This window comes from Hyperoodon ampullatus (assembly GCF_949752795.1).
Source record: "Hyperoodon ampullatus genome assembly, chromosome: 1".
Taxonomy (NCBI): Eukaryota; Metazoa; Chordata; class Mammalia; order Artiodactyla; family Ziphiidae; genus Hyperoodon; species Hyperoodon ampullatus.
Genome location: NC_136914.1, coordinates 1,814,082 through 1,827,127, shown reverse-complemented (window position 1 = coordinate 1,827,127; position 13,046 = coordinate 1,814,082). Strand labels below are relative to the sequence as shown.

Genomic DNA, 13,046 nt, shown 5'->3' with positions numbered 1-13,046 from the left:
ATCTTATGAGGTAGATAGGATTATTATCCCTAATTTTAGAGATGAAGCTGAGGCCACTAGGAACCCACAGTCACACAGGTGCTAGTCAGTGGAACAGGAATTAGATTTCAGAGTCCAAGCTCTCACCCACCACACGGGGTAGTCTTCTCTGTGTACCTGCTTTCATGTAAATGCCTCATTAATCCATTTGCCAATGGATACACCCTCTGGTCTATACCAGGTATATTCTAAGAAATGGGAACTAATGAGGCATTATCTATGTGTCTTAAAATTTAGAAGAAGGTTAATAAATAATGATTGTTGTGAATTATATACAAGTATGATTATTGTTAAAACCTGTCTGGAAGTTACACTGATGTTTTTTCAGTATTTAATTATAAAATAATGGTAATTGAACATTTCCATCCTGGTAAGAGTCTTTAATGCCTTTATATGTGTTACCCTTATTCTGTTTCTGTGGGACAGTATGGATAAGATTGCATTGACACAGAGATGGAGAAAGCTTGAAGTAGCTGCCTTAAGTCAAAGGTGATTTGTCGCTGGAAGAACAGGGATTAGAGCCAGAGTTCCCTGATTCCATGTCCAGACCTCTGTATTTCACAGAAAACTTAAGAATCATTTTTCCTTGTCTATTTTAGAATTAAGTACACTGATAAAATCAATATAACTGGCCTTTGTTTCCTATAAAATTGCAGTCTTATTTATTACAGTTATTTCCTAAATAGTGTAATGCTTTAGTGATAAGAACAGAGGAGGGTAAAAACAGCAAACTAACATTAAATAAAAGAGAATAATGAAATGTGTGTCCAATAAAGTATAAATAAATAATAAATACAGTGATATATAGGTTTGAGAAATATAAAATTTTGAGTAAGAAAAAAGGCAAGTGGATTTTTAGGTTAAAAATAAGACGAGTCAGAAAGTGATTTCCCCTAATTAACAAAGCAGCTTAGCAAACAGTAGGCACAGGCAGCCTGTGTATATAGTGGGAGGAACTTGACTTTCAAAGGAATCCAGGTTGTTCTCCTTATTTGCTGTGTGATTTATTGAACCTCTCTGACCCTGCTTCTTCATCTGTTCAATGTGGATAATATCTACCTCACATTTTGGGAGGATTAAATAAAACAGTTTGTAAGCCGTTTAGCACACCATTAGACACATTGATAAACAAATACTCCTCTTTTCCCTGTCTCTTAAAAAAATCCTTTCATGTTTTCCAGTTGATCATAAACTTCGAAAATTATAATGAAAAAAATGTGAACAACTTTTTTTTCCCTTGTGTTATTAGCTGAGAAAAAACCTGAAACTTTTTTTTTTTTTTTTTTTTGCGGTACGTGGGCCTCTCACTGTTGTGGCCTCTTCCGCTGCGGAGCACAGGCTCCGGACGCAGGCTCAGCAGCCATGGCTCACAGGCCCAGCCGCTCTGCGGCATGTGAGATCCTCCCGGACCGGGGCACGAACCCGTGTCCCCTGCATCGGCAGGCGGACTCTCAACCACTGCGCCACCAGGGAAGCCCTTTTATTTATTTTTTCTTTTTGGCAGTACGTGGGCCTCTCACTGTTGTGGCCTCTCCCGTTGCGGAGCACAGGCTCCGGACACGCAGGCTCAGCGGCCATGGCTCACGAGCCTAGCCGCTCCGCGGCATGTGGGATCTTCCCGGACCGGGGCATGAACCCATGTCCCCTGCATCAGCAGGCGGACTCTCAACCACTGCTCCACCAGGGAAGCCCCGAACCTGAAACTTTTAAAATCATATAGGAAGGATGATATTTTCAGAACAGTAGAAACAGCTGTTAAGAGCCATATTTCCATTTAAGTTTACAACTTGCTCCTTCCAACATAAAAGTGTTATGAAAAAATCATGGAGTTAAAACGAATTACACTTCAGAAAACCTTCCTGTTTTCAAAACAAACAAAAAGAAAACATCAATAGTACTTATAACTAAAGATCGCTATGTAATTATTAGTTAAGATTTGGTTTCTTTATACTGAAAAGGTCCCTAAAATGTATTTTAAATTGAGCATAGTTACTGTTCAGTAATTCAGTATTTCAATTTTATAGAATGAGAAGTTACCTCAGGGTATAAATATAACTAGAAATATAACATCTAAATGTTTTGTGACATTAAGTAACTTTAAAAGTGATTTATCAAATTATATAAAACCTTGCCTAATAACTAAGATAGTGGAGTTTTCACGACTTTGTGTGAGAGGCATCTTAATGAGTGAAGGGGGAAAGATGTTGTGAGGTCCTAATGTAGACTCATGCATGTGATATTGCCCATCCTATTCCTGTATATATCTTGGGTTTGCCACCATATAAATTAATATGAATTCTACCAGTCTTAAGGTTGTTTCTTTAAAAAAAAAAGTATTTTTTTATCCATTCATAAACATTTCCACATAATAGAAAAATTAATTGACAGGGATGAACTATCAAGATTGCGGGTAACTTTGTCTTGAAGGCAGATATCGAGTGGCCCAAGGACATATTTAATCAGAGTCTTTTTGAATTGGTCCATTAAGCATTGTATAAAGAGGCTTTTCATTTGTTTATTCCTTTTTTTTTTGCGCTACGCGGCCCTCTCACTGTTGTGGCCTCTCCCGTTGCGGAGTACAAGCTCCGGACGCGCAGGCTCAGCGGCCATGGCTCACGGGCCTTGCCGCTCCGCGGCATGTGGGATCTTCCTGGACCGGGGCACGAACCCGTGTCCCCTGCATCAGCAGGCGGACTCTCAACCACTGCGCCACCAGGGAAGCCCTGTTTATTCTTTTGTTTGTTCTGAATCTTTGAAGGTTTATAATAAAATGATTCCTTGCCCTCACATGAACCAGGAACTCCTTCCTGCAGAGGCTCTAGTCTTACTATGGTGCCTTGTTTTCTTCCCTCCTGATCCCGGGTTGAAGTACATTCCTCCAAGGCTCCTACAGCATTGCATCTGTCCTCTTGTTTTCTGGAAATCTTTCTGTATTCTTGGAGCCTATTCTGCAAGCTGTACACATAACACTTGATCTTTTCTCTCTAACATACATATCACTTTGGAATTGTTTAGTGATAAATTGATTTTTCTCTCTCTACTCTTGTGTCAGTTTGAAGGCATAGGCTCTTTATGTTCTGGAATACCTGTAATACACTTAATAGCTGTCTTATGTAGCAATGGGCCCTCTATAAATATTTGGTTGTGACTGTCAAGATTGCACAGGTTGTGCAGACACTAATCAAATTAAACAGATTATTCTAGAGTACCTCATGCTATTAGTATTCTCTCTTAGGTTCTTCTGCAAAGTAGAGGTTTGGTTTAGATCATTACATAAATATTTATTTTAATACCGGTTGATATCCTATAACTCTTTATTTAAAGAAATGAGGATATTTTGTTAACATTATTCTATTTGATATAGTAGTATTCACCTCAGCAAACATAACTAAATGTTCATTCTAAACATTTAGTTATCAATATTTGATACTTGGAATTAAACTTCCTAAAACAATATTTTTAAGAGTGATCGAACTTCATATATTAATTTCCTAATGGTACCATAACAATATACTTCAGACCAGGTGGTATAAATAAAGGAATTGATTTTCTCACAGTTCTGGAGGATGGAAGTCCAAACTCAAGGTGTAGGCAGGTTTGGTTTTTTCTGAGGCCTCTCTCTCCTTGGCTTCTTCTCCTTGTGTCCTGACGGGGTCTTTCCAATGCCTGGCCCTGGTGTCTCAGTGTATCCACATTTCCTTTTCTTGTAAGGACACCAGTTAGATTGGATTAGGGCCCACCCCAGTGGGCTCATTTTAACTTAATCATCTCTTTAAAGACCTAATTTCCAAATACATACCTCATATTCTGAGGTAGTGGGGTTTAGGACTACAACATATGAATTAGGGGGAGGTGATAATTCGGCCAATAACACAACAAACGAACCTACTTTAACCCTTCATTTCATTATCACAACTAACACAGTGCTTAATGTTTTATAGAAATCTGAACCAGAAAACTGTATACCATTATTTTTCTGTATTTATAATACATATTCATTATAAAGATGGTATATGTACATTAAAGAGAATGTGTAAAATTAAAAAAAGAAAACTCACCGTCATTCGCATTCCCTCAGTGCAGCCATTGTGAGCACGTTGGTACTGCCTTGCATCCTTCACTGCCTATGCATTGACACCCTTCTACTTGATTAGACATTTAGATTGCTTTTATTTTTTTCTTTTGTTACACTGGGATGAAGATTTGCTCATAAATCTTTGTACACAATTTATTTCCTTGGGATAAATCCCTTTATATAGATGTAACATTTTTTTCAGTGGTAAACTGCATTTAAATTCCCTAGAAGACATTCAGGATATATCTGTTCCTCTTTTAGTCTTAAGAGAATCCCTTCCCTCCTCCTCACCCCTTCTCCCTGGCCTGATTCTCTGGAAGCCCTTCTCTCTGTCGGGGAGGGAAAGGGGTTCCATTTGGGAACAGGAGCAACTCTAATTCCTGAGGTAACAGAATCCTGCCTCTGCTGTGGAAATGTGGAAGAGGCACCATTAACCTCTCCCTAGCTTTGGATTATTCTTTAAGTCAGGTATTCTTTAGTGGCAACTAATTTACTGAATTTTTTAATATGAAATCTGTTTATTCAAAATAATCATTAAATCTTTTCTTTCTTCTGAAGTTAATTGCTGCTACTCTTGAAGATACAGAAAACTCCTTATTTTGATACTTCTAAAAGTAATAGAAGTAAAAAAAAAACTGAATGTAATTACATTTGAAATGTTTTGTGATTATGTTTTCAATTCTTAAAAATATTTCTCAATTTTCTTTATAGATAACATATTTGCAATAAAATCTTGGGCCAAAAGAAAATTTGGGTTCGAAGAAAATAAAATTGATAAAAATTTTGGAATTCCAGAAGACTTTGACTACGTAGACTAAAATGTTTGGTGTCAGTGAAGGAGCTATGTGCTTGTGAATATGTAAATTTTTATATTATACAGCTAAATGTACTGAGTTGTCATTTACCTATAACTGTGTTTGTTTTATTAATTTTAAATAAAGTATAAAGTGTAGATGTTTTGCACTCTTTTTGATCAGTCAAAAGCAGAATAATAGCCATGTTCCCTCAGTGCTCATTAGAGTAGGAGAATACAAGTAAAGTCGTCCACCTGTTAGTTTTACCAATAATTTTTTATAGATTAAAGCCATCATGATAACATTTTTTAGTTTCTCTCAAATATTAAATATTAAGAACTAAGGGTACTTTTGAAGGCTGTATTATACCTATACACCCATACATACATGCTTGGAAATAACCTTAAAAATTCTAATGGCTGCTTTACTATTTCTCAGTATTTAGTGGAAAATGTGAGTGATTGATTTTCAGTGTATAGCATCATATTTGCAAATTTCCCACAGGAAAAAATAAAGAAAGTTGGTGTTCCTCAAACTTAGAGTTAAGTAGTAATTCCTCAGACATGAAAACTACTTTCTTTTGACTGTTTGATGCCTTTCTACTGTAAAGAACAAGCACGTGGCCCTTTGTCCTGATTTATGCACTTTTTATAAGATGATATAGTGGTGTTAGTATAGCTCACATAACCAGCAAGAGTTCAGGGATTTTTTTTTCAACTACCTAAAAAAGAGAAGGTTAAAAATAATGTATGCCCTTGGGCTTCCCTGGTGGCGCAGTGGTTGAGAATCCGCCTGCCAATGCAGGCGACACGGGTTCGTGCCCCGGTCTGGGAGGATCTCACATGCCGCGGAGCGGCTGGGCTTGTGAGCCATGGCCGCTTGAGCCTGCACGTCAGGATCCTGTGCTCCGCAGCGGGAGAGGCCACAGCAGTGAGAGGCCCGCGTACCGAAAAAAAAACTGAGCTTTTTCTGGACTTGACCAAAGAGAGATGGCATTCTCATTTCCTTCAGGGAAAATAACTAAAAGACGTAGGTCGGTTGAACACCGTAAAGAAGAATGAATGAAATGGTCTAGATACTAACGAAAACATTATGTTAAAAAAATAATAATAATGTATGCCCTGTGTATATATCTTTTTCCAGTTCAGCTTAGGCATTTAGAGTATTTGCAGGCACTCCAAGACAAGCTTAAAGAAAAGAAAAATCAAAACTAATGTGTGGGGGCTTCCCTGGTGGTGCAGTGGTTAAGAATCCGCCTGCCAATGCAGGGGACACGGGTTCGATCCCTGGTCTGGGAAGATCCCACATGCCACGGATCAACTAAGCCCACGTGCCACAACTACTGAGCCTGTGAGCCACAACTGCTGAACCCGCCTGCTGCAACTACTGAAGCCTGCATGCCTAGAGCTGTGCTTCGCAGCAAGAGAAGCCACCACAATGAGAAGCCTGTGCACCACAAGGAAGAGTAGCCCCTGCTCGCCACAACTAGAGAAAGCCTGCGACAGCAACGAAGACCCAACACAGCCAAAAATAAATAAATAAAATTAATTTTTAAAAAAAGAAATGCCTTTAAAAAAACAAAAAACTAATGTGCGTAATGCCCGTTACATACATGCCTTAATTTTTTCACACTGTCCAATTTTGATATTCTTTTGAGTAACTTGAACGAGGTACTCCGTATGTCTGAAATGACCCAGATGGTATTCATGCCGTTTGTTAGTGAATCTGGTCTTTGTATTGCATGGACTTGCCCCAGACCTACTTAATAAGTTCCTGGATGTGGGCGGGAGCTTATTGGTCCAACTTTGTTCTCAAGGCCAGTTTATGTTGCCTTCGGGCAATAGTTCTTCTCACAGGAGAAAGTATTTGAGGTAAGAGACAAAGGACAAAAAATAAAAATAACCCATCATAAGCCTTTCCCTAATACACTAATGGGAATTCCACAATTTCTCAGACCCAGTTTGCTATTTATTAGAAAAGGTGCTTCTGGGAATTCCCTGTCAGTCCAGTGGTTAGGACTCCGCGCTCTCACTGCCAGGGGCCCAGGTTTGATCCCTGGTCTGGGAACTAAGATTCCACAAGCTAGGGCTTCCCTGGTGGCGCAGTGGTTAAGAATCCACGTGCCAATGCAGGGGACATGGGTTTGAGCCCTGGTCCGGGAAGATCCCACATGCCGCTGGGCAACTAAGCCCGTGTGTCACAACTGCTGAGCCTGCACTCTAGAGCCCACGAGCCACAGCTACTGAGCTTGCATGCCAGAACTACTGAAGCCTGTGCGCCTAGAGCCTGTGCTCCACAACAAGAGAAGCCACCGCAGTGAGAAGCCTGCACACTGCAATGAAGAGTAGACCTTGCTCGCCTCAACTAGAGAAAGCCCGCACACAGCAACGAAAACCCAACACAGCCAAAAAAAAATGAATAAATAAAATTAATTAATTTAAAAAAATCCCACAAGCCACTCAGTGTGGCAAAAAAAAATTTTTTATTTAAAAAATTAAAAGATGCTTCCTTGTTCAGAGAGAAGGTATGTATGTTCAAAAAGAAATCCATTTCTAATGATCCCTAAAAGATTCTATTTCATAAATATTTAGACAACTTCAAATAATTTTTTTGAATATTTTATGGGTCTAGCACAAGAATGATAGAGATGGAGTCTGTTCATGAGCTAACCAGAGGTTGTGGTATCCTCCTAAGCCAGAAATGTGCTGGTGGATGTTTAACTAAACTGAGTCTTTGGAAAGTGGACTGGGGCCTGGTTTATAGTATTTGCCTATCTGTGTGGTATAAATACTCTCAGCATAGCCAATTTCAGATTCCCAACATGATGACAGCGCAGGGTTGGGGAAAGATGCTCAGTAGCACACTGTTGTATAGTATTTCTACCATGCATATACAATAGATGTAAATCTCAAGAGCACAGATAATGGTAAAATGTAAAATAATTAGGGAGTGATGAGTTCTTAGTTTTAGTACCATTGTTTTTAATGTAATGTAGTTCATCATAGTTTATGGGATTTAATCTTAGTGATGTTAACAGCTGGCTCACTACTAAGTTGGCTTTTGCCTATTCCAGCACATCAACTGTTCTTCACCTTGAAGAGATGCTTTTTTTTTTTTTTTTTTTTTTTTTTTTTTTTTGTGGTACGCAGGCCTCTCACTGTTGTGGCCTCTCCTGTTGCGGAGCACAGACTCCGGACGCACAGGCCCAGCGGCCATGGCTCACAGGCCCAGCCGCTCCACGGCATGTGGGATCTTCCCGGACCAGGGCACGAACCCGTGTCCCCTGCGTCAGCAGGCGGACTCTCAACCACTGCACCACCAGGGAAGCCCGAAGAGCTGCTTTTGAGCTTGCTCTTCCCTGTAATTAGAGATACTGATTAAGAAGCCCAGGGGCATTGGTCCAGCCAAACTCTAGGTAATCCTTAGTCCTGGGTTGGTTTTGTAATTGATCTGAAGACTGAGGACAACTTAGGTAGACCTAGAGTCAAATTACTAGTGATCCAGGATCAAATTTGATTCAGTAAATGTTATAATTGATATTCCCAGTATCATTTCAATGAATTGTGAAGTTTAAAAGGTATATGAGAGCTGATTTCCATCTTATCAATCTTCTTCACATGTAGTTATTTTAAAAATCTCACTACCTGTCTTATTTTTAAAGGATTCTAGAAAAGATTTTACAGTTTCCTAGTAAGTTTCACAATTAATCAGGGCCAGGTCACATCACTGAGATGTCACTTCTGAGGTTGGGCCAGGACCAAAGCAATCCATAAGGATGAATTGGATGTGACTTTTCCTCTGATGTTTGCCGCATCATTAGTCTAATAGGATTATAAAGTTCTTGGTCTGTCTCAGAAATAGGTGCTATTATCCTAACCTTTATCAAACATGATTCTAAGGGATTAGAAAAGGAAATGTGTACAGCTGACAGCCAAGAAGCAAGAACCACCCTAATAATTCCTGAGCAGAAAGATCTAAATTGTAAACCCGATAATAATGGTTTTTGTTTTTTTTTTTGAGAACATGATTGGAGTAAAATAGCATTTTCCAGCTAATACGGCATCATTTGTAAGAGCAGTTACGATGTGACAGAAGCGGGGGAAGGTGTCTTAACATTAGACATAAACTCCCTTTCAGGATGTGCTTCCTGAATATCGGGAGGGAAATGTACTGCATTATGAGATGGCCACTGCAGTGAATTTATATTATGTTTATCACAGCTTGACTTTTTAAAAATTATTTGTGAGAGAGTTCAGGTAATATTGCTATCTTTGAAAGTATTCATTGAATCTCAAGGCTAATGATTTCTATTGACCAAGAATGGCAAACTACCACCCTGAGCGCCAAATCCAAGGCCTGTTTTTTTACAGCCTTTGAGCTAAGAATGCCTTTTATACACTTTTTTAATGATGTAAAAATAGGAGTATGCAACAGAGGCTGTATGTAGCCTACAAAGCCTGAAATATTTACCATCTGACGCTTTACAGAAAAAGTTTGCCAACTTCTAAAAACATCAAAAACTGACCGCCTGTGGTCTAGATATGACCTGTGAGGTATATTTTATTTTGCCTAACCTGTGTTTTATTTTTAATTTAAATTAGTTGTCAACATATTCACGTGTAAAAGGCCACATGCAAATTGAGATTTCCAGCTTCTTTTAGAAACTGGCTGATTTAGCAACGCACATGGCAGCAAATCTGCTAGAGGTGAATAGGACTGGCTCAGTGGTGGTGAGTTCATTTCTGAGAGGAATGCCAAATACAGCTTTCTTCCTTAAGTCACAGTTTTGCTCCAAGTTGACAACTGACTTGAGATCACACTTTAGTTTCAACTTTTCAAATTCCAGAAAAAAAATCCAGGTGATTTTTTTTTTTATTGAGACCGTATTAAAATTTTAAATTAATATAGACCTGATATCTTTTTTTAACATCTTTATTGGAGTATAATTGCTTTACAGTGGTGTGTTACTTTCTGCTTTATAACAAAGTGAATCAGTTATACATATGTTCCCATATCTCTTCCTTCTTGCGTCTCCCTCCCTCCCACCCTCCCTATCCCACCCCTCCAGGCGGTCACAAAGCACCGAGCTGATCTCCCTGTGCTATGCGGCTGCTTCCCACTAGCTATCTACCTTACGTTTGGTAGTGTATATATGTCCATGCCTCTCTCTCGCTTTGTCACAACTTACCATTCCCCCTCGCCATATCCTCAAGTCCATTCTCTAGTAGGTCTGTGTCTTTATTCCTGTCTTACCCTTAGACTTTTCATGACATTTTTTTTCTTAAATTCCATATATATGTGTTAGCATACAGTATTTGTCTTTCTCTTTCTGACTTACTTCACTCTGTATGACAGACTCTAGGTCTATCCACCTCATTACAAATAGCTCAAATTCATTTCTTTTTATGGCTGAGTAATATTCCATTGTATATATGTGCCACATCTTCTTTATCCATTCATCCGATGATGGACACTTAGGTTGTTTCCATCTCCTGGCTATTGTAAATAGAGCTACAATGAACATTTTGGTACATGACTCTTTGAATTATGGTTTTCTCAGGGTATATGCCAAGTAGTGGGATTGCTGGGTCATATGGTAGTTTTATTTGTAGTTTTTTACAGAACCTCCATACTGTTCTCCATAGTGGCTGTACCAATTCACATTCCCACCAGCAGTGCAAGAGTGTTCCCTTTTCTCCAGACCCTCTCCAGCATTTATTGTTTCTAGATTTTTTGATGATGGCCATTCTGACTGGTGTGAGATGATATCTCATTGTAGTTTTGATTTGCATTTCTCTAATGATTAATGATGTTGAGCATTCTTTCATGTGTTTGTTGGCAGTCTGTATATCTTCTTTGGAGAAATGTCTATTTAGGTTGTCTGCCCATTTTTGGATTGGGTTGTTTGTTTTTTTGTTATTGAGCTGCATGCGCTGCTTGTAAATTTAGGAGATTAGTCCTTTGTCAGTTGCTTCATTTGCAAATATTTTCTCCCATTCTGAGGGTGGTCTTTTGGTCTTGTTTATGGTTTCCTTTGCTGTGCAAAAGCTTTGAAGTTTCATTAGGTCCCATTCGTTTATTTTTGTTTTTATTTCCATTTCTCTAGGAGGTGGGTCAAAAAGGATCTTGCTGTGATTTATGTCATAGAGTGTTCTGCCTATGTTTTCCTCTAAGAGTTTGATAATTTCTGGCCTTATATTTAGGTCTTTACTACATTTTGAGCTTATTTTTGTGTGTGGTGTTAGGGAGTGATCTAATCTCATACTTTTACATGTCCCTGTCCAGTTTTCCCAGCACCACTTATTGAAGAGGCTGTCCTTTCACCACTGTACATTCCTGCCTCCTTTATCAAAGATAAGTTGACCATATGTGTGTGTGGGTTTATCTCTTGGCTTTCTATCCTGTTCCATTGATCTATATTTCTGTTTTTGTGCCAGTACCATACTGTCTTGATTACTCTAGCTTTGTAGTATAGTCTGAAGTCAGGGAGCCTGATTCCTCCAGCTCCTTTTTTCATTCTCAAGATTGCTTTGTCTATTCAGGGTCTTTTGTGTTTCCATACAAATTGTGAAATTTTTTGTTCTAGTTCTGTGAAAAATGCCAGTGGTAGATTGATAGGGATTGCATTGAATCTGCAGATTGCTTTGGGTAGTAGAGTCCTTTTCACAATGTTGATTCTTCCAATCCAAGAACATGGTATATCTCTCCATCTATTTGTATCATCTTTAATTTATTTCATCAGTGTCATAATTTTCTGCATACAGGTCCTTTGTCTCCTTAGGTAGGTTTATTCCTAGATATTTTATTCTTTTTATTGCAGTGGTAAATGGGAGTGTTTTCTTGATTTCACTTTCAGATTTTTCATCATTAGTGTATAGGAATGCCAGAGATTTCTGTGCATTAATTTTGTATCCTGCTACTTTACCAAATTCATTGATTAGCTGTAGTAGTTTTCTGGTAGCATCTTTAGGATTCTCTATGTATACTATCATGTCATCTGCAAACAGTGACAGCTTTACTTCTTCTTTTCCGATTTGGATTCCTTTTATTTCCTTTTCTTCTCTGATTACTGTGGCTAAAACTTCCAAAACTATGTTGAATAAGAGTGGTGAGAGTGGGCAACCTTGTCTTGTTCCTGATCTTAGTGGAAATGGTTTCAGTTTTTCACCACTGAGGATGATGTTGGCTGTGGGTTTGTCATATATGGCCTTTATTATGTTGAGGAAAGTTCCCTCTATGCCTACTTTCTGCAGGGTTTTTATCCTAAATGGGTGTTGAATTTGGTCGAAAGCTTTCTCTTCATCTATTGAGATGACCATATGGTTTTTCTCCTTCAATTTGTTAATATGGTGTATCACATTGATTGATTTGCGTATATTGAAGAATCCTTGCATTCCTGTAATAAACCCCACTTGATCATGGTGTATAATCCTTTTAATGTGCTGTTGGATTCTGTTTGCTAGTATTTTGTTGAGGATTTTTGCATCTATGTTCATCAGTGATATTGGCCTGTAGTTTTCTTTCTTTGGGGCATCCTTGTCTGGTGTTGGTATGAAGGTGATGGTGGCCTCGTAGAATGAGTTTGGGAGTGTTCCTCCCTCTGCTATATTTTGGAAGAGTTTGAGAAGGAAAGGTGTTAGCTCTTGTCTAAATGTTTGATAGAATTCGCCTGTGAAGCCATCTGGTCCTGGGCTTTTGTTTGTTGGAAGATTTTTAATCACAGTTTCAATTTCAGTGCTTGTGAGTGGTTTGTTCATATTTTCTATTCCTTCCTGATTCAGTTTTGGCAGGTTGTGCATTTCTAAGAATTTGTCCATTTCTTCCAGGTTGTCCATTTTATTGGCATAGAGTTGCTTGTAGTAATCTCTCATGATATTTTGTATTTCTGCAGTGTCAGTTGTTACTTCTCCTTTTTCTTTTCTAATTCTACTGATTTGAGTCTTCTCCCTTTTTTCTTGATGAGTCTGGCTAATGGTTTATCAATTTTGTTTATCTTCTCAAAGAACCAGCTTTTAGTTTTATTGGTCTTTGCTATTGTTTCTTTCATTTCTTTTTCATTTATTTCTGATCTGATTTTTATGATTTCTTTCCTTCTGCTAACTTTGGGGTTTTTTTGTTCTTCTTTCTCTAATTGCTTT

The 13,046-nt window shown here is 38.5% G+C and overlaps 1 protein-coding gene across 1 annotated transcript in view; it reads left to right on the top strand.

Moving 5' to 3' along the window:
* The window catches only part of MND1 (meiotic nuclear divisions 1), a gene marked incomplete at its 5' end in the record, with an annotated part of 70,097 nt that extends 65,031 nt beyond the window's left edge, over nt 1-5,066 (top strand). Inside the window, one exon of the mRNA XM_079728562.1 lies at nt 4,826-5,066. Within this exon, the coding sequence (XP_079584688.1) occupies nt 4,826-4,932 (107 nt within the window). The 3' untranslated portion in view covers nt 4,933-5,066. The remainder of the gene's footprint in view (nt 1-4,825) is intronic.
* Between the last annotated feature and the right edge of the window lie 7,980 nt (nt 5,067-13,046).